The sequence below is a fragment of the Sturnira hondurensis genome, unplaced genomic scaffold (genome assembly GCF_014824575.4).
Source record: "Sturnira hondurensis isolate 20B ecotype Veracruz unplaced genomic scaffold, ASM1482457v3 Scaffold0004271, whole genome shotgun sequence".
Taxonomy (NCBI): domain Eukaryota; kingdom Metazoa; phylum Chordata; class Mammalia; order Chiroptera; family Phyllostomidae; genus Sturnira; species Sturnira hondurensis.
Genome location: NW_028076902.1, coordinates 2,808,711 through 2,830,265, shown reverse-complemented (window position 1 = coordinate 2,830,265; position 21,555 = coordinate 2,808,711). Strand labels below are relative to the sequence as shown.

The following is a 21,555-nucleotide window of genomic DNA, read 5'->3' as shown; positions in this document are numbered from 1 at the left end:
ACAACCCCAGCCCCCCTCTTCCCATCAGTGATGACAGACAATGCTGCAGCCTTCTAATATGCCCCAGACCTGTTTTAAATATCATTTTCAATTCAGCTAGTTTTCTATTAACACGGATAGGTTGAAAATTATTTTTTGACCTGGTTACAGATTTATATCTGCCTCATAGAATTCTGACACTAAAACTACTAATGCACCAGAACCCTAAGATGTTTAATGAGACATGTCCATTTAATCGTGCTGGTTGGAACTTAAAGAGCCAGAGTTCACCAGCATTTTGCTGGCGAATGTCATTATCTACAGACATTTAGGTTCACCAGTGCTAAAATTATATGTTGGGAAATGAGCTATATTTAGTGAAACAAAAGACTTGTTTTCATTTAGTTGATTAAATTGCAGGATAGGAACAAAACCAAACAAACTTCGGATATATGACTATAATCTGGTTTGATAATGGTCATTATGTTTCACTTATGATGCAGAGGATGCTGTGTACCTAGAAGATGAGAGAGAAAGAGAAGAGTATGTCCTGAATGACATTGGGGCTATTTTTTATGGAGACGTCAATAACATCAAGACAAGAAGCTGGAGCTATGGCCAGGTGAGCCATTTAAACTTTGTCATTGTCAAGGACATTTTTGCTTAATATTTTTGTCACATGTATCAGTGCAGGGTGCCATATGTCAATATTAGACAAGCATAATTTCCTACTTTTCAGGATCTGACACTCCAAGACTGAGAGCTCAGAAGTAGAGACTTAGAAAGGTAACTGCATAATTTATCAGCTGAAATCACATATCTTAGGTTATTACAATGTGGCAGAGATCAGAGATTCTACGGAAAACATGGCATTGTGGTAGAGGTGCTCTGGTATCTCAGTACAGTGAAGTCTCATTAGCTCAGACCTTGCTCTGCAACCTGGAATGGACTGAGCTTTTTTTCTGTTAAGAAAGGTGTTTTGATAACGATGCAATGGATACAGCAAGCTGTGTACCCAACTCAAAGAAATAACTTCTTTAAGAGTTAGTATAAAATGCTGCTGATTGGAAAAGAATGTTACCATTTCATCAAAGGGGGGCCCACTGTGCTTTTACCTGAAGACACTTTATTTACCAGCTGCAACCTGAAGATACTGTCTGGATATAAAATATCTTAAAAGGATTTCATTTAAGACATTGAATAATTCAAACTATGTCAGTTTGGTGTCTTTAACAATTCAGCAAATGGATGCTATTTACCATATTTCCATAAATAAATGCATGTCCTGTGATTCAGAAACAAATTTTCTTTTTTTTAAATTATTTTTTTAAAGATTTTACTTATTTATTTATCTTTAGAGGGGAAGGAGAGGGAGAGAAACATCAATGTATGGTTGCCTTTCGTGCATCCCCTGCTGGAAGTTGGCCTGCAGGGAACCCGCCTGCAACCCAGGCATGTGCCCTGACTGGGAATCGAACTGCGATCCTCTGGTTCGCAGGCCCGCGCTCAATCCACTGAGCTACACCAGCCAGGGCTAGAAACAAATTTTCCTTAGCAGCATGAGAGGGGATGAATGTGCCTTTCTCAAAGTTTTGGTTGAAAAGATTGGAAGTATGCATGCTGTTCTGGTGCCCAGGTTGGAAAGTTCAGAGTATGGCCTCCCCAGGTCGCATGATTCTTTCTTGGCTTATTCATGCCTTGTTCTGACTTCCACAGAGGCTCTCCTTCATCCCTCATCCCTGCTCCAGACTGACCCATGGCACCCGTGTCACCTGTAACTTGTGTCCACCTGCCTTTGTCTCCTGCTCCTTCCCCTTGACTCCTGAAAGTCACATGCCCAGGGCTCAAGCTTGCCACCTACATTTCTGACATCCTATCGAGCTAATGGCATATGTCCTCTTCCCTCGTTTTGGACCCCTCCCTGGCTCCCTGGTTATAAGCTCTCCCCTTCCCAAGAGACATAACCTTTGCCTATTGCCTATTGTCTGATACCCTTGCACTGGGTCCCTGATTCCTAACCTCTAGGTGTAATTCTCTTAGTGTTCCCAATATGACAATCTATAGAGAGCTAATCAGGAAAAAGTCTTTAAGGTGGGCAGGAAAGAGGACTGGAAAAGGGTCCTTTCTTAGCCAGAATGCTTTTGATAGTCACCCTTGAACACAGGCACTTTCTGTCTCTATTGTCATTTGGAGTCCATTAATTCAGGTCCTTAAACATAAAGAAGCAAGTAACCCAGTGGTGTGCAGTGATGCAGGGAAACAACTAGTTCCACGACTATTCTTTTACCTCTCCTGCCAGCTGGTATCATGACCCATAGACACAGCTGAAAGGTGTTAAGAAGAACCAGAATAATGAGTTCTTTATACACCCGAAGAAATAGTATAATTACCCTTTACCACTTCCATTGTATCTGTTTAGAGTACACATAGAGCTGGTATTCTCACTGGATTTAATAAAGACTTACATAGTAATTAGCCAGTACATTTGTGGTTTCTGTCACAAGTACTTGGATAATTGCAAGACTTCTGTATTGAGAAAAATCTCCTGTACAGTGGGGTACAGTATAGGTGAACCCTTCCCATTTTGTCATTTTATTACTACTTTATCTTCACTCCTTTTTTAGAAAATACTGGTGTTGCAATGTCTAGCTGTTCTTGCTAAAGAAATTGAACTGACTACTAGGTAGCTCCCTTGATAATATAATCTACTTTGTCCTGCCCTCTCTTTGACCCTGGGTCCACCTTGTCTCAGAAGTGGGAAAATCTTAGACAGACATTCACTAAACAAGGTCTCCTTCTATTTCCTGTGCAAGGAACACAGGCCTGCTGTGCCTTCCTGTGATATACCTGAGAGCCATTTATTTTCTAGACATGCAAGGACTCATGTGACTGCTGAGGTCTCAAGATTTTGGCCTGACTTTGGTACATTGTCGATTCCCTTTTCCTTGGGCACTGGAGCCAATCTGTCAGAGAGGCCCTCTAAATTAACTTGTACAGTTTTCTGAAGAAATTCAAGTCAACTCATGATCGTTAAGAACTGTACATTGATTCTCTAATAGTTCTGTTTCTGTTTCTAGCTTGCTTTTAAGTTCTTAATACACATTTCTAAACATTAGGTTGTGCTTTATTTTATTTCTTGCCAGAGAGCATCTTGCTCTCATCTCGCAGGGTGAACATTAAGTAGTTTCTTTTTTTTTCCAAATAGTTTGAGGATGGCATTCTGGATGCTTGCCTGTATATGATGGACAGAGCACAGATGGACCTTTCAGGCCGAGGGAATCCCATCAAAGTCAGCCGAGTTGGGTCTGCAATGGTAAGCAACAGTTTCTGAGTGCTAAAACCAAGTCCATGTGATTTCCCTCAGTATAGATGCCAATTCGTTAAGAGCTATTGAAATGGTGACTTTAACTTTGTAATATTTACCAGAGAATATTCAGAGAATATACAATTCTCTGAACTTGTCACATGCTATAAAACAAAATTCCTATCTCAGTACTGCATGTTTCTCTGGCTTCAGACAAAGTATAGGTTATAGGTGACATGAGACTATAGACTACTTGTTCTTAAGAATCTTTTGCTTAGGAACTAAGGAGTGACTATGACAAAATGTCACTGACCATAATCAATCAATCAAACAAAAAAACATCAAGAAGAACCAAAAAATATACAAGACACGTCTTTTCTTCATTTTCACACCCACAGTAAGAGTAAAGAAATAAACGACTCTATCTAATCCTAGCTTTTATGACACTAATACCTCACCATAGGGCTTTATCATTTATAAAATGGGTTTTGATTCTTTGTAGTTAATTGTGTAAGTAGGGTGGGTATTACTCATGCCATTTCACAAGTTAGGAAGAAACAGTGTGATGACAGGTTGTTGGTGACAAAGCTCCCCCTACAACCCAGGCCTGCTGACCCCAAATCTAGACATTTCTCCCTTCCCCATTGCCCTGAGTAGGAGATCCTGAAGTATCTTTGAGAATGCAGACATCCTGCAGTGAAACAGCTTCCTGGGAGGGGAAACAGAATCCCATGGATGGGAAGGTTGGGGGCCAGTCAAGGGGGGAAACCACGGGCGATGCCCAGCTCTTGTGCAGTCTGGACTGCTCTGGCAGACGCAGCACAGCATCCCGCCCTTGGTGCACAAGAGCCGGTCAAAGCTGACTCACGAGCAGAGTACTTCTGCACACACATCAAGCTAGGTGCTACTTTATCCCAAGAAAGGCTGAGCAAAATAAACAAAAAAACCCTTCTCTTAACAATTTCCTTAACTTTTCTTAAAAAAAATAACCTGTTTTTGGAAGAATTGTGAGTTTGCTTTCAACTAAATAAAATCAATATTGTCCAATCAATCAATATTAGACTGAGAGTGATATGAAATATAATTTCTGGTTAGCTCTTAACAAAGGTTGTTTTTATTTATTTTTTTGTCTATAACCTATTTTTTATTCTTATTCGAGTACAGTTGCCTCCATTTCCACCCCCACCACTCTGCCTCCCCAACTCCCACCTTCAATCCTACCCCCTTTGGCTTTGAATGTAAACTATCAACAGAAAATAAAACTGCCTTATTTGTTTTTATTTTATTAATAGCTGAGCTACATGTGAATTTATGAAATAGCATATCTTAAACAGGGGAGGTAAAAGCTAACCTCTAAAGGCAGTTTTGTTTTCTGTTGCTAGTTTACATTGTATATGAAAAGAAAATGAATTCTAAAGAATTTAGGAATTTATTTACAATAACTATTTATAACCTACATTAGACTTGCAGGCAATCATATTTTTTTCTGTTTCACAGAAGAGATTCCCCTTTTTCTTCTCCTTTGAAGTCACTGACAGGTTTGCAGTGAGAAGGGAAGCAAATGATAGCAGTGGTTGCATATCAATTAATTCCTTCTCAAGCACTCTAAGACGGCATGCTCATCAGCCTGAGCTTACTCCCACTTTGTGTGTATTTTCACTAGTCCAGGAATTGCTGCCTACCACAAGCCAATGTGAGGGACGCAAACACGAAGCTGCTAACCCCATACTTCCCGTTAATGGCATCTGGCCAAGTGGAGGCTGTTACATTTTGAACTCAGCACATAACCTGAATGCAAATTGCCTTGACATTTTAGTAACCATAAGAAGCCTATGGTCGAGTTTTGAAAGTCCGTGACAGAATCTATTCAAGGAATGGTTTGGTTGGTTTGCTTTGTGCTTTGGAGGGGGAGGCCTGTGGTGTTAGGGGCAGTGTCTCTATTTTCATCACCAACATTGTTTATCCATTCAAAGTACATGTTTGCTAGTTTTCAAAATCTTTTCATAACTATTATTTCCTTTAATCCATAAAAGACCTCTGTGAATATTTCTAAAATCTATTCAGTTATAATGATTTTAGAAAGCAAATTCAGCCTCCAAAACCAGTAAGAAAGGTAACACTTTAAAAAAATCGTCTGTTTTCTGATCATTCAGGCAGTTCCTCTCCTGTTACCAAATCCTGGAAATCTATCACAAAATTGTTGAGTGAAGTTAAGCAGAGCCTGAAAGAAAAAAGGAACATAAAAAACTCTCAATTAGAGCTTTGCTTCAAAATATGAGAAGATGTATTTAGAGAACTCAGAAGGAAAACGTTCTGAAGTTGTGAGTCTTGCCAGAACCAAGGCAGACGGGCCTGTGTGCATTTTCTCAGGATGCTGGCCTGGTCCACAGGAAGAACAGAGGCTGCTACAGGTTTTTTGGGAGTTCTTCTCAAACATCTTCCGGGCGTGGTCACTGAGGCTAGAAATTCCTTTCACAGGATACAAGTTCTGGAAAACAGATACAACGTGACACATAAATGTTCTGGGAAGGGTAACACACTGACTTCAGTTTGTGCTGAGAAGAAAGTGATGGAGGGCAGAAATTTCCTGGGATCAATTGTCACCAGGAAGAAGTGGGGATGAGCAGCCTGGCCCTGGCTGGCCACCTGGAAAAGGTGAAGTGGGGACAAAAGGCAGGAGCAGAAGCCTGAGGCCCCAAAGACAAATTGGCTTAAGGGGGTCACAGCTAAGTCGAGCACTGAAGATTAGCAAGGAATTTGCAGGGAGTAGGTGGGTGTATGATGTTAAATGAGCATAGATAGTAACGCAGGTTGTGCAAACTTTCTGATGATGGTGGTGATGATAAGAAGAAGCCTCGATTTTAAGTGCAAAATCTCCAGATAAAAATTGTTGTTGTCCAGTGTCCATGACCTTGAAGGGTTCTTTGTCCTGGGGGCTCTCCTATGCACTAGAGCATGTTTCCCAGCATCCCTGTCTTTGATTAGAGACATGCCAGTAGTATCCTCCCCATCCTGCAGTGACAATCAAAAATGTCTTCAGATATTGCTAAATATCTGAAGTTTGTTGCTAAACTTGCTCAAAGTTATACTTTCACCTCTAAATTGCATTGCTTGGTTGCTGTTTTCTTTCTACCTCAGATCTGGTGTGACAGTACCCAAATATTGACCAAAATCAACCCCAGTGAGGACAACAACAATAAACCCCTCTGTGGCTCAGTTTCCTTGCCTGTGCAATGGACATAACCTTCTCTTTTTGCCTGCACAGGGCATCTGCCTTTTGACCTCATTCGAAACCTGTTTGTTTTCATTCCTCCACTGAAGAGGAAGTGAAAGCAGCATCGATCTGGCCTATGGCAGGTCAGACCTTTGGTTCTGACTCGGCCGCTTTCTACGTGATCCAGGGCAAATTACTCAACCTTTCTAGGCTTCACTTCATCTTTAAAATGAGGTTTTGTCCCTGTACTCAAACTGCATTTGTTATTCCCAGTGGCAGCAAAAATACCCTTTTCTTCTTTAAAATGATGCCCTTCTCTTCTATTTTTCCCTCTTTAAATTCAATAGCTGATTTGGTTCTTATTTTAAGTTGCCATTACTTTACTTTGATGCAAAAATAGGAAAAGCTTATGATAATGTGGACAGCCCTGGGCCATTGGAGACACCCAGGAGAGAGTCAAAAAAATTTGTCATTTCGATGTCTGGGGATTGGGCCTGAAATGTTATAACCTTATATAAGCTACCTCTTATTTAGGTTCTTCTAAATACTGAGTGGTATGTTTTACCAAAGCTATACTGCAGGTTGATGTAAGAGAGAAAATTTTTTGAAAAGGGAAAATTGTCAAAAAGAAGAGACTTGCTCAAAGTTATACTTTCACCTCTAAATTACATTGCTTGGTTGCTGTTTTCTTTCTACCTCAGATCTGATGTGACAGTACCCAAAAGGAAAATTGTCAGGAGATATGCCAGGAAAATTTCAGAAAGCTGCTTTGTGCCATCTGAAAACTTACTTTGCTCACAGAGCATTAATAAAGCATTCTGTTGTTGGCCCTGGATTACTGTGAAGAAACCACTCTTGGACTCTGAGCCTTGGTCAAACGAGCAAAACAGTTGTGCCATGTCATGTTGTGGCAAGGACAGTCTGGTCCTGGGGAAGGGGAAGACAGTGGAAGCACCCTGGCTTTGCTGCTGGGTAGTTACATGTCTGAATCTGTTTCTGCCCCTCGACTGATTGGATCTGGCAGCAATGGCAGGCAGAGAAGCTCTGCAGGGAGGCGCACTGCTGCTGCAAACGGCCTCTGTTGCTTCTTAGGTTATGTGCTTGTTAGGCAGGTACCGCTGGCGTATTCCCTGTGAAAGACCTAATATCTCACCTCAGTTCAGGTTTATTCTTTTGGGTTGAGACTTTGTCAATACAAGATCTGTGTTGAAATGCACAGAGACCAGTGCATGTGATCTGGAAAACGCTTTAAGGGCCTTTCAGGTAAAAAACAGAGGCCCTTGGCAATGATGTCCCTCAAGGTCACATAGCAAGTAAGTGTCTGAGCTAGAACTAGATATTGTCCTTGTCCTCAGGTCATATTACCTTAGGAGGCCATGACCAATGATTAGTACCAATACACGATTACTATATCAAATTAGGTATCCATCTCCTGGCAAAAGAGGACTGAAGGGAATGGGGTCCAGAACAGGTGAATTTTGAAATAGAGGAATACTTGAAGAAAGGTGTAAATCCTAGAATTCTTAGTAGCCAGAGGCACTGGGACCCTGGGGAAAGAGTTCCAAAAGAGGATTAGGTACCAACTGTGGTTTGATGGTGCTATTGGTGGTGGTGGTGGTAGTGGAGGTGGTGATTGCTGTAATGATGCTGATGGTAGTAAAACACTCATTTATTTGACAACCACTCATTGAGAATCTGCCAGTCTAGATACTGGGATACAGTAAAGAACAAAACAGTTTCCTCCTTCACAGAGCTCAGAGTCTAATAGAGAAGTCAGACTGGTAAGTAGAAAATTTCAACACAATGTGGCAAATTCTCTCATGAAATAAACATATGAGAAAGTAAATCTCTCAAGCTTTGCTCAGAGTTTTCCCAGAATTAAGTACTGGCCGACCAAGTGTTTAGGGTAATGGCTCAAGGAGTAGAAACATGGGTGACAAGGGCCCACAGTGAGAATAAACAATGCTCTTACTCATGGAAGCCCTTTCTCCCGGGTGAAAATTATACCCAAATGGCCAGTCACCAAAAGCACAGCAAGAAAATGGTGACCAGGGTAATTTGCTCCTCCAGGGGCCTAGGTGATTCAACTATAATAATTTTTAAGATGTGACATTATTGAGAAATTTTGGAAGGGAGAGGAAAAAATGTCAATATAGTGGCATATTTTAAAATTCCAGTCTTTATACTGTTGCCAGCCTAGACTTTCCTGCTTCCCTTGAGGTATACAGGTGTATTTTTAACCCTGATCTTTTGCTAATATCGAACCACAGTGCCATCATTAATCCCCATTAATACCTGTTCTGACTGTGCCTCTTGGACACTAAGTCAAGATTGAACTTTTCTTAACCAATCGATGTTCAGTGTACTCTTTAGTGTTATAAAAAAAAAACCTTGAACTCCAGCTAGTAAATCAAACTGACCATAACTGGTGGTGGGTCCTGAAGTTTCCTAGGGCCCAGTTCAAGATGAATGACTATACACCTGTGAGATAAAATGAACTTTAGGTCTTGTGATCCCTAAGCATATGTGATCTCATAGATAAATTGAAAATAAAGTTATATTTCATTTTGTCCATCTTTAGTTCCCTTATTGTCTCAGTATTTAGAAAGTTATTTTTTTTCTTTCTATGAATGAAAAAAAAACAGTAATACCTTTAGTCCTTTGATATTTTTCCAAGCAGCTCCACAAGAGGTTTACCACAAAACCATGTTTTTATTTTCCTCCAGTTGTTTCCTTGGGCATCATACAGGAAGCTTCACATTCAGCAAACCTCCTCATGCAACAAGCTATTATGACTCTTCCGATTACATTTAAAAATTCACTTGGGCTAGAAATTCTACCTTTGTTATCCCAAAGGAACCTTAAAGTCAGAAATAAATATATGAAGTCTGTCCCTGATCATATGGACCAACCACAGCACAGCTCCCTGAGCATTTTTTAATAAAAATTCTAAAAGCACTATCTAGCTGTTCCTTTGATTTATAAACAGGTAAAATCTCCTTTCTTAGAGTGAGCCGTTCTGGAAGAAATCTGAGGACCTGGGTGCTCCATGACCAGTATTGGTGACCATGTCACCACTGAGGAGCTTTTTCACATTCCCCATATAGCTCTTATTTTTATAGCAATTGAATCTATCACAAAAGTATGGTTATGTAATAATAATCAGTTTCCAAATTTTTATATCAATGGTTTATGTGAGTATAATTGCCCATCAGAACTTCTAATGGAGGTAGAAGTGGTAATCACCACCACCAGATAGTCGGTGCAGCACACTCTGGCTCAGCACCACCTCTGGGAAGATAAAGATACATCTGTTTGGTGTTCTGAGTGGCAATGACTAACACACCTGCATTCTGACTTCACAAATGCCTAGGAGCTAAAATTTCCAGGCTGGTAAGCATGGCCAGTTGTAGGCTCCAAGATGGATTTGAGTCTGGGTCTCTAACCCTATCAGATTTCTTATTTTAAATTGTTATTTTCCCTCTCCATGATTCATGCCCAGAAATATTAGTAATGCTGTTCCTCACTTTGAGGTAGCCAAAAAAGACAGGTTTCTGGTGCTCTTTACAACCTTTCTACCGGTGATGTATCTCAGTCAGTAGGGGCTCGCAGGGATGGCAACGTTGGAGAATCCACTGGTAAGGTTCATGGACAATGTTACTTTAGTCCAACAGAATAAAATACCAAAATGCCAATTCCAAAAAGATTTCTTTAAGCCTTAAAGTTGAAGTTTCAAGATATCTTTGAGCATGGAAGAAGTTTCTACAGTTCAGGAAGGACCCAGGGAGTCCAATGACGAATGGGAGGTCCAGAGTCAGGACAATCTCTTGTACATTTCAAATTACATATAATATCTTAAGGTTACTTTACCCACTAGAGATATTTATTTCTGATATTGGAAGCCAGTGAAAAAATAGAATTTACCTAACAGAAATTGTTTCGTAACCGCTTTTGAGAAATTATATCTATTACATAAATAATCAAAGTGCAGATAAAAAGACTGACATCTCAGGAAGTTAAATGACTTGTACAAGGTCCCTGACAGAACTGGAAATGGACCCCATTTTTCCTGACCCCACTGGTCCACACTCGATGTTGTATTTCCCTGGATTTGTCCTCTGTCTGTCCTCTCCTCGCATCACATGAGCTCCAAGGATATAAATAGAATGTTTTTTACAAGCCTTGTTTGATTTAATCCTTCTCTTTCAGGGTAGGGGGCAGGGGAGGAAGAAAACAATGAACTGTTTAGACATCATTTTTCTCTGTTATAGTAAAGCCAGCAATGTAATGAAGTTTCCATTTGTGGGCAAACAGCTTGGTTTCTCAATGATTAAGGTTACATTTCTTATGCCCGTTCTCCCCATATTTTTGGAGAAAAACAGACATTTATTATAAGCCATCTCTCGAATATAATAATCATAGTCAATCTAAATGTCTGCTTTCCCTGAATTGCTTCCTGGAATAGGTTTCAGTGCTGTATCTATTTTGTAATCGCATGGGCTGGTTTTTTTAAAATATTTTTTTATTGCTATTCTAATACAGTTGTCCCAATTTTCCCCCTTTTCCCTCCTCTGCCCATGCCCCTGACTCTCACAGTCAGTCCCCACCCTGCTGTCCATGTCCGTGGGTCATTCATGCAGGTTCTCTGTCTAGACCCTTCCCCTTCTTTCCACCTTTACCCCCCTCTCCCACCCCTCTGGTCACTTTCAGTCTGTTCCATGTTTCCATGCCTGTGGTTCTATTCTCCCTGTTCGTTTATTTCGTTCATTAGATTCCTCTTGTAAGGTGATATTTGTCTTTCACCGACTGGCTTTTTTCACTTAGCTATTTCTGAAACATGGGGATGCTTTGAGCACTCTCTGCAGGCTGTGCAGTCAGGCTGTTCCGGTTTCCTGGGCAGATATTCCCAGGACGGATGGATGGAAATGCAGCAAAGCCGGCAAGGCCCTTTAGGATGTGCCTTCACAGGATATACACCTTGGGTTCCCTTCTCACCCTCTGTCCTTCCCCTCTCTCCTCCTTTGACGTCTTTCACCTTTCCTCTTCTTACTCTGCTTTTCTCTCCCTCCCATTTAACCATTCCTTCCGTTCACAATTTTTTGGAGTCTTGTTCTACACCAGCCCTACACAATGCAGCAGTGGTATAGAAATTAAAAGGGAAAAAAATCAGACATTAGAAAAGCTTAAAATTTAGGTGTCTCTCTCTCGATCCACATTTGGTTATTTCTCTTTTGATGATCAATTAGTAAAATATGTTTTGGCCAAATAAGTATCCTCACTTACTAAGGGAGATGAGATTAATAATCTCCAGTTGTAATGGTTTTCATGAAAAATGAATCTAATTACCCACCCATGACAAAGCTAGTGGCAAGTATACATACCAAAGGACATTTGCATAACAGTGGTTGTATGCTTCACGCTGTAGTTTAGGGTTAGTCCATGTTTTTTTAATTGAGGTAAACCTTATACACAGTGAAATGAATGAATATTAAGTGCAAAATTCAGCTAGTTTTCATAAGGGTAATCACCACCCAACCAAAATATAAACATTAACATCAGCTGAGAATTTCCTTGGGCTCCCTTTCCAATCAATCCACATCCCCATAGGCAGCCTCTGCTCTGATTTGTTGAAACAGATTAGATTTGTCTGTCTTAAATGTCAAATAACTGGATGCATACAGTAGGTACTATTTGGGTCTGGTTTCTTTTACTAAATCCGTTGTTGTACACGTCTTTAATTTGTTCTTTTGTCATTGCTGAGCAGCATTTCATTGTATCCTGTATCACAAATTTCTATTTGTTTACCTACTGATGGACACATGAGATGTTTTCAATTTGGGGCTATTAGGAATGAAACTATTATGAACAAATACATATATGAAAATATATGTATTTTCATATCCCCGGGGTAAGTAGCTGAAGGTGGCATGTCTAAATCATAGGGTACATATACATTTATCTTTAGGAGAGTCTGCCAGTGTTCTGAAGTCATTGGACCATTTTACATTTCCGGCAGCAATTCATGAGCATTCCAGTATTTCCATAGCCATAATTTCACCTCCTCTTGGTGTTTTCAGCTTTCTTAATTTTAACCATTTTAATGGGTGTGTAGTGGTATTTCATTGGGATTTTAATTTTCATTTCTCTGATAACTAATGACACTGAGCACCTTTCCATGAATTCATTGACAAATTATATATTTTTTGGCATGATATCTTTTCAAATCTTTGCCCATTTTGTTATTAATTTTTTGTTTGCTTTATTACTGAGTTATAGTTGCTTTCTCTATATTCTTAATACAAGTTCTCTGTCAAATATGTATGGAAGATATTTTCTCCCAGAACACATGTCTTGCCATTAAATTTTTAAATATTGTATTTCAAGAAACAAGGTTTCAAAAAAATTTAAAAATTTTATTTACTTATCTTTAGAGGGGAAGGGAAGGAGAGAGGGAGACAAATATCAATGTATGGTTGCCTCTCGTGCATCCCCTGCCAGGAACTGGCCTGCAACCCAGGCATGTGCCCTGACTGGAAATCCAACCACAGTTGTTTGGTTCACGGGCCCGTGCTCAATCCACTGAGCTACACCAGTCAGGGCAAGTTTTTAAATTTTATGAAATTCAATTAAAAAAATAAAAGAATCCTTCCAAGGAAATATGTTATTTTCACAAGTTCATCAAGTTATTGTCCTATATTTTTTTGAAGCTTTATAATTTTGGCTTTTATGTTTAGGTCAGTCATCATCCTGTGTGGTATGAGGTAGGGGTCAAGGGTTTTTCCCCCAAGTTTATACATTTGTTGTAGCACCATTTGTTGAAAACAAAACTGTTAGAAACTAATTTGTTGAAAAGACTGTCATTCCCCACCTTCCTATTAAATTGCTTTGGTGACTTCATTGAAAATCAAAAAATATATAAAAATATAGATCTATTTCTGGCTCTGTTCTGTTCCACTGGTCTATTTGTTTATCCTTATATACTACGTTACTTCACTTACTGTAGTGTTATAGTAAATCTTCAGATCATTTGGTTCATCAACTTTGTTCTTCTTTTTAATACTGTTTCGGTTATTCTGGATCCTTGCATTTCTATGTAAATTTTAGAAACAACTTGTCAGTTTCAACAGAATGTTCGTTAACATTCTGATTATCCCATTTGTCTTGATCTAGTAAAGAAATATTAAAAGGTGGCCTATACCCACCTTCCACTACTACCATATTCATTCATTCAATGAAACCTATTTAGTGCTCGATCTGTGCTAGCACTGGGAATAGAAAGTCAAAACAGCATGGTGACTTCCTTCTGGGAATGTGCATCTGGTAAGGGGAACAAAGGCACAGGGAAATCTAATCCAATAAATAGGACAGTACTAAGCAAAGAACACTAACTATGTGAACACAGAGAAAAGACATCCATATCAAAGAAATAGAAAAGTTTTCCAGAATGAAATGATCTGAGTTTTCAAAAATCCATAGAAATGTACCAGGTAAAGAAAGGGTTTGAGTATGGAAGGGCATTCCAGAAAGACTGACACTTCCAATAGCACTGAGGTATTAATCAGCTTGCTGTTAAACCCACCACTGTAAAAAGCTAAGAAGATTATAGATGGCTTTCTTTTTCTTTGTCATGTGTGTTATGAAATTCTAAAAAGAATAAAAGATGAGGATCTAGGCATGGGAGGAAAAGGGTTCTGCTATACTAATCCTTTCTCCTGCGTGTATTTGCTGGGAGCCCCACCCACTTCGTGGAATAACCTGTCTATGAGTACTTCATCTTCAGCTCATCTCTTCTCTGTCCTCACCACACAATTTGAAAAATGGCAGAAGAGACATGAGAAACATATCTCCAAATTCCCAGAGCAATGGGCTTTCAAGTTTCACTTTTTGGAACTACTTTTGGAAACAAATATCAATCAAACCTAAATATAAAGAAGAGAACAGCAGAGCTGTTGTTATTGAAGGGAGTTGGGGCCTGAAGCCCCCACCCCCAGCACTTGATAATCTCCTTCTACAACCCCCCAAACAGTGACTATCGAGGTTCTTTTGTAGAACCCTAGAGTGTCATTAGCCCAATTTCACACCTGTAGTACTTCTACCTACAATTAAGATTGATCACTACCAGACTATAGTGGGGGGCTTGTGGCTCACAAAACCTAGAAAGATCGTATTCAAGGACTGTGTTCATTTTCCTTTATAAATGTAACTCACATTTGAAACTAACTCATATTACCCAAAATTTATATCCAATTGTCTTTGAGAGACTATTGCAGACAGTATTAGGTATAAAATTGTATTCTACAAGAGTTATAGTAATCCTGGCCTTTATGAGAACTTTTAACAGTGAAATTTAACAATACAGGTTTATAACAGAAAACTCATCTCATTATAACCAAATAAAATGTACATGCAAAATGAAAAAAATACCTTTACCTTTAAAAATGCAGAAAAACATAATAACTATGCAAAATGTAAAGGTATATGTTATTATAGGAAATTAGAGAGTCAAGAAATAAGAAATGTCACATTTATTTTTTTTCAGTATCACATTAAAATCTACTCAATCCCTCCATATCCATAATTAAAGAGAAGTCCAGTATTGGTCATGCTTTAAGGCCCTCCCTCCCCTTTGGATTTTACAAGACCCAGGGCTTGTTCCAACCTAGGGTGAGGGCTACTCAGTGTGATTCCAGCGCCAGGACCTAAGGTCAGGCAGCTCCACTTTAGAACCAAGCCCAGGCCAGTCTTCCTTCCTACAGCCACCCCATTTAAAGGGCCTCTCATCCCAAAGCACTGCATCTCTTGGCTGGATTTCCCACAGTTCCTAAGTCCCTGATGGTCCATCTCCTGAATGGTTGCCCTCTCTTGTCAGCCCTCAAAGAACATTGCCTCTTTCCCTCGTATTTGCACAAACTAGTTTAATCACTCCCCGTAGAACGAAGCCTTGAATTCCGAGAGGCAGCCCACCCCCTCAGAGCACAAAATAAATTGTAACTACTGTCTCCCCTAGGATAAGTATATGGGGGAATTCTAAATATTTTTTTAAAGTATAAATAAGAAAATAGCCCTGGCTGGTGTAGCTCAGTGGATTGATCGTGGGCCTGGGAACCAAAAGGTCACTGGTTCTACTCCCAGTCAGGGCACAGGCCTGGGTTGTGGACCAGTTCCCCAACTGGGGACATGCAAGGAGCAACCACACATTAATATTTCTCTCCCTGTCTTTGTCCTTCCCTTCCCCTATATCTGAAATAATTAAATAAATAAATAAAATCTTTTTAAAAAAGAAAATAATTATTATATACATTTGCACTGCAAGAATTAATCACAATTAGTATCTTGGCATATCTGCTTCTAGGATTTTTTAATAAAAGATCTTTATTTTTTGTTTTAAAAAAGATAATGCTGTGCAAAAAGAATTTGAACATCCTAGAAAAACTTTTAAATAAAAGTTAAAATAATTCTCCTCTTAAAAAATCATCCAAATTTCACCACCAAGAAACAACATTTAGTAATATTTGATGTGCATCAGACCAATTAGATAAATATAATTTTAAAATCAAAAAGGGTATTTTACCATAATGCTAATTTAACTTAAAAGTATTATGCTCACTTTTGGAAGTGTTATTGAGATATTTTTGACATACAGTGAAATGTACAAATTAAAGTACACAATTTTATGATTTTGATGCGCTCATAAAACCATCACCGAAAGGAAAATGATGAACATGGCATCACTTCCCAGACATTTCCTTCATAATTTCTCCCTTTAATGACTCCCTGCTTTCTCTGCCATCCCCAGGTAATCATCTCTCGGCTTTCTGTCATTAAACATCAATTTAATTTTCTAGAATTCTCAATGAATGAAATCATACAGAATGTGCTATTTTTGTCTGGCTTCTTTCATGCTTCTTTACCTCCTTTTGAGATGCACCCATGCTCCTTGTGCATCAGCAGTTCATTCCATGTTATTGCTGAGGTGTGTTGCATTGTGTAGATGAACCACAATTTGGGCATCCATTTACTTATTGATGGACATTTGAGCTGTTTCAGTGACAAACATATGATCAGCTCAAATATATGATCAGTGTATGTTTAATTCTTAAGAAACTGCTAGGTGCTTGTACCATTTTACATTCCCACCAGCAGTGCATGAGCCCTAGGTGTTCATGTATTCCCCAACATTTGACATGATCAGTCTTTTTAATTTTAGACTTTGGCTAGATATGTATTGTTATCTCATAGCAGTTTTAATTTGCATTTCCTCGTGACTAGTAATGTTGAGCATCTTTCGTTGTGCTTGTCATCCATGTATCTTCTCTGATGTAGTTTCTGTTCAAATATTTTGTCCATGCTTCTAAAGTTTGTTCATTTTTTTATTATTGAGTTTCAATATTCTGATTACAAGCCCTTTATCATATATGTAATTTACAGATATTTTTGCACACTCTGAATTTATCTTTTCATTCTCTTAACAATGTCTTTCAAAGAGACATTGAAAGACAGTTCCCAATTTGATAAACTCAAATTTGTAAATATATTCTTTAAGGGCCATTCTTTCAGTATTATATCTAAGGAATCCTTGACTGACCAAAGGTACAATTTTTTCCTATGTTTTCTTCCAGATGTGTTAGAATTTTAGGCTTTACATAGATCTAAGATTCATTTTGAGATAATTTTTGTCTATGATAAATGTATGAATCAAAGTTCACATTTGTATATGAATATTTAATTATTCCAGCAACATTTGTTGAAAAGATTATTCTTTGTCCCTAAAATTGTCTTTACAATTTTGTTAAAAATTAGTTAACTATATTTCTAGGGTCTAGTTCTGTGTTTTCTATTCTGTTCCATTGGTCTGTTTGTATTTATGCCCAACAGTGTTGTACTATTTAATTTAAAACACTACACTTAATTGTATTCAAATTGTATTAAATTTTAAGTTTTATTTAATTATATTAAATTTTACTTTCACAGAAGAGGAAAACTAAATTACATAGATGAAATTGTTAACTTTAAATAAATTTTTCTCTACTACCAGAAATTTCCTAACAGATTCCTCTAAGATTATTAAAAATTTATGAAACCATTAAAACAATATAGTAATTATATTTTTAATTACATTTTAATTTTAGATGGTGTCAATTAACTAAGAGAGATCAATATGTTAAGACATTAGCACTTTCATTCTTTCTTTCCTCCCTCATGTCTAATTTTTCTTAGGATTATATTGTTTTTACAGTATCAAGTTTTAGAATTTATATCCATCCTATTGCTACTACAATTCCCAAACATTTTTATACTTACATGGATTATCTTACCACTGGACTTTTGACCACAGAATCTCTACTTCTGTTTTTTTTTTGTTTGATTTAGTCCTTAATTATCTTGATATCACTTTTCAAGTAGCTTGGTTTTGATGGATACCATATTTCCTGAGATCCTTCATGTCTGAAATGTGTGCTGGTAGCCTTTATATTTGCAGAACATCTTAGCTCTGCATAATATTCTTGGTCAACCTTTCTTTCTCTTAGGACTACTGATTGTTTTGATTGATAGTGTGTTGCCATTGAATGCTGCTATGGAAAAGTCTGCAGGCAGTATAATTTCCTCCCTTGTTGCATATTCTGTCTGTATTATTTTTTTACCCCTAAGTTCAAATGGCTTAATTAAAGTTCCTAGGCAATGATCTTTCTGCATTGTTACCCTAAAGCACAGATTGTTCTTTCAATATAGAAATTAAGTTTTTTCTCAACTTGATAAAATTTTTATATTATATCATGAATATATCTTCTCTTTCATTTGTTGGGTTCTCTATTTTAAGGATACAAATTATTCTTATGATATATCATTCTTATTTTCCATAATTATTAGCTTCTCTCTAAATAACATCATTGCTTCATGTTTTTCACTGGTATGGTCTTCATATCAAGCCTTTTTTCCTCATTAATTTTATTTCCACAGTAACTATTCTGTTGCTTCTGTTTTATATTCTTTTAGTTCCATGATAATGTAACTTGGTTCTCATTTAATTATTTATGTCTGTGATCTCCTTAGAGATTGTGAGAAAATTCTTGTATTCCTCAATTTTGTTTTCTTGTATGAATTACTTCGTAATATTCTCTCTTTCCCATCCCTTCTGTTCTTTTCTCATAGCTTCTTTTTTTATTTATGCTCATACTTGAGTAACTCTTCTCCAAGTGTTCTGTTTATTCTGATATAGTGTAGATAATATCTTGACTCTTCCCAATCTGAGATTAGTTTGATATCTCCTCTGAATGTCAGTTTGAAGCCAATGTATTTCATCTTTTTTCCCCATAAATTACTTTGTTGCTGTTCAATTATAGTTGTCTGCATTTTCTCCCCAGCACTCCCCACCAGCTCAGCCAAACCCACCTCTCTCCCTTGCTTCCATCCTCCCCCACCTGGTTTTGTCCATGTGTCCTTTACAGTAGTTCTTGGAAACCCTTCTCCCCACAGTACCCCCTACTCCCCTCTGGCTATTGTTAGATTGTTCTTAATTTCAATGTCTCTCGTTATATTTTGTTGGCTTTTTTCTTTCGTTGATTATGTTCCAGTTACAGGTGAGATCATATGTCCCTCACTGCCTGGCTTATTTCACTTAGCATAATGCTGTCCAGATCCATCCATGTTGTTGCAAAGGATATAAGCTCCTTCTTTCTCTCTGCTGCATAGAATTCGACTGTGTAAAGGTACCACAGTTTTTTTGATGCACTCATTTGCTGATGGACACTTAGGTTGCTTCCAGCACTTGGCTATTGTAAATTGTGCTGCTATGAACATTGAGGTGCACAGGTTCTTTTGGATTGGTGTTCCAGAATTCTTAGGGTATAATCCCAGCAGTGGAATTCCTGGGTCAAAAGGCAGTTTCATTTTTAGTTTTCTGAGGATATGAAAAACAGGATTTTATACTGTTTTCCACAGTGACTGCACCAGTTTGCATTCCCACCAACAGTGCACTAGGATTCCCTTTTCTCCGCATCCTCTCCAACACCTGTTTGTTGATTTGTTTATGATGGCCATTCTGACTGGTATGAAGTGGTATCTCATTGTGGTTTTAATGTGCATCTCTCTGATAGCTAGTGGTGCTGAGCATCTTTGCATATGTCTCTGGGCCCTCTGTATATCCTCCTTGGAGAAGTGCCTGTTGAAGTATTTTGCTCATTTTTTAGTGTTTTGTTGTTTTTTTTTGTCTTCTTGGAGTGGAGTTGTGTGAGTTCTTTATATATTTTGGAGATCAAACCCTTGTCCAAGGTATCATTGGCAAATATGTTTTCCCATATAGTTGGTTCTCTTTTCATTTTAATGCTGTTTTTTTAACCATTCAGAGCTTTTTAATTTGATGAGGTCCCATTTGTTTGTTCTTTCCTTTATGCCCCTTGCTCCAGGGGACATATCAGTGAAAATGTTGCTGCATGGAGTATGTTAAATTTTCCTTCTGATGTTTTCCTCTAAAACTTTTATGGTGTCAAAACTTATATTTGAGTCTGTTATCCACCTTCAATTTATTTGTGTGTATGGTGTAAGTTGGTGATTGAGTTTTATTTTTTTGCATGTAGCTCTCCCAATACCATTTGTTGAAGAGGCTATTTTTACTCCATTTTATGCTTCTTCCTCCTTTGTTGAATATTAGTTGACCATAGAGACTTGGGTTTATTTCTGGGCTCTCTATTCTGTTCCATTGGTTTATGTGCCTGTTTTTATGCCAGGACCAGGCTGTCTTGATTATCTTGAACTTGTAATACAGTTTGATATCAGGTATTGTGACCCCTCCTACTTTGTCCTTCTTTCTCAAAATTGCTGCAGCTATTCAGGGTCATTTATGATTCCATATAAACTTCTGAACTGTTTGTTCTACATCTGTGAAATATGTCATTGGTACTTTAATAAGGATTGCACTGAATCTATAAATCACTTTCGGTAGCCAACATCATACTCAATGGACAAAACTTAGAGCTTTCCCACTAAGATCAGGAATGAGACTAGGTTGTCCACTTTCACCACCCCTAATCAACATAGTACTGGAAGTCCTAGTCACAGCAACCAGACAAGAAAAAGAAATAAAAGCCACCCAATCTGGAAAGGAGGAAGCAAAACTGTCATTGTTTGCAGATGATGTGATAGTGTACATAGAAAATCCTATAGACTCCACCAAAAACCTACTTGACCTAATAAATGAATTTGGCAAAACAGCTGGATACAAAGTCAATACTCAGAAATCACAGGCATTTTTTTGTACGCCAACAATGAAATATCAGAAACAGAAATCAGGAAAAAATCTCATTTGATCTAGCAACAAGAAAAATAAAGTACCTAGGAATAAACTAATGAAGGAGGTAAAAGACCTGTACTCAGAAAACTATACAATGCTAAAGAAAGAAATTAAGAAGGACACAAACAAATGGAAGCTCAGGAATTGGAAAAATTAACATAATCAAAATGGCCATACTACCCAATGTATTTTATCTTTAGACCCTGAGAAATATTGGAGCAGGGAAGGGAATTTTGCTGAAGATATGACAATCTCTGTTAGAATACTTGAGATATGCTCTCTTTTTTAAGCCTCTGTTAAATTTCTCATTCCAGAATCCTCCCCACCTACTTGAAGGTATGTATCATTCCCATGGAAGAATAACTCTAAGGCTTTGTATCCTTTCCCCACTGTCCTGGAATTTCTGCCTCTTTAGAGATGCAGGCCTTTTTTCACCCACTTGGTTACAGCACCTGTGTCCACTATTCTGGTCAGAACAAAAAATTATCTGCATTTTAATTCAGTCTGATTCTTTCTAGACTTTGAAATACAAATGATAAGTCTCAGGATTGCATTGGGCTGACAGTAAAGCTTCTGAAATACTGGTGGTTAGGGTTAGGAACTGAGCCATGTTGTCTTTCTGCTCCACTCCATAATCTTTATTTTTCCTTGGAACCGGATTTTGCAGTTTATTGAATTATGTTATGCACCTGAGGTTGCTGACAGTAACTTGAGAGGCAAGGTTGGTATTTCATTTTTCTGATATTGGTAACTATTATGGGAGGATAACTT

General features: G+C 38.1%; 1 protein-coding gene across 1 annotated transcript in view; it reads left to right on the top strand.

The window, feature by feature from the left end:
- Positions 1-21,555, top strand: part of F13A1 (coagulation factor XIII A chain) — a 190,223-nt gene that overhangs the window by 83,572 nt on the left and 85,096 nt on the right. Inside the window, exons 5-6 of the mRNA XM_037045364.1 lie at positions 483-601; positions 3,185-3,292. Of these exons, the coding sequence (XP_036901259.1) occupies positions 483-601; positions 3,185-3,292 (227 nt within the window). The remainder of the gene's footprint in view (positions 1-482; positions 602-3,184; positions 3,293-21,555) is intronic.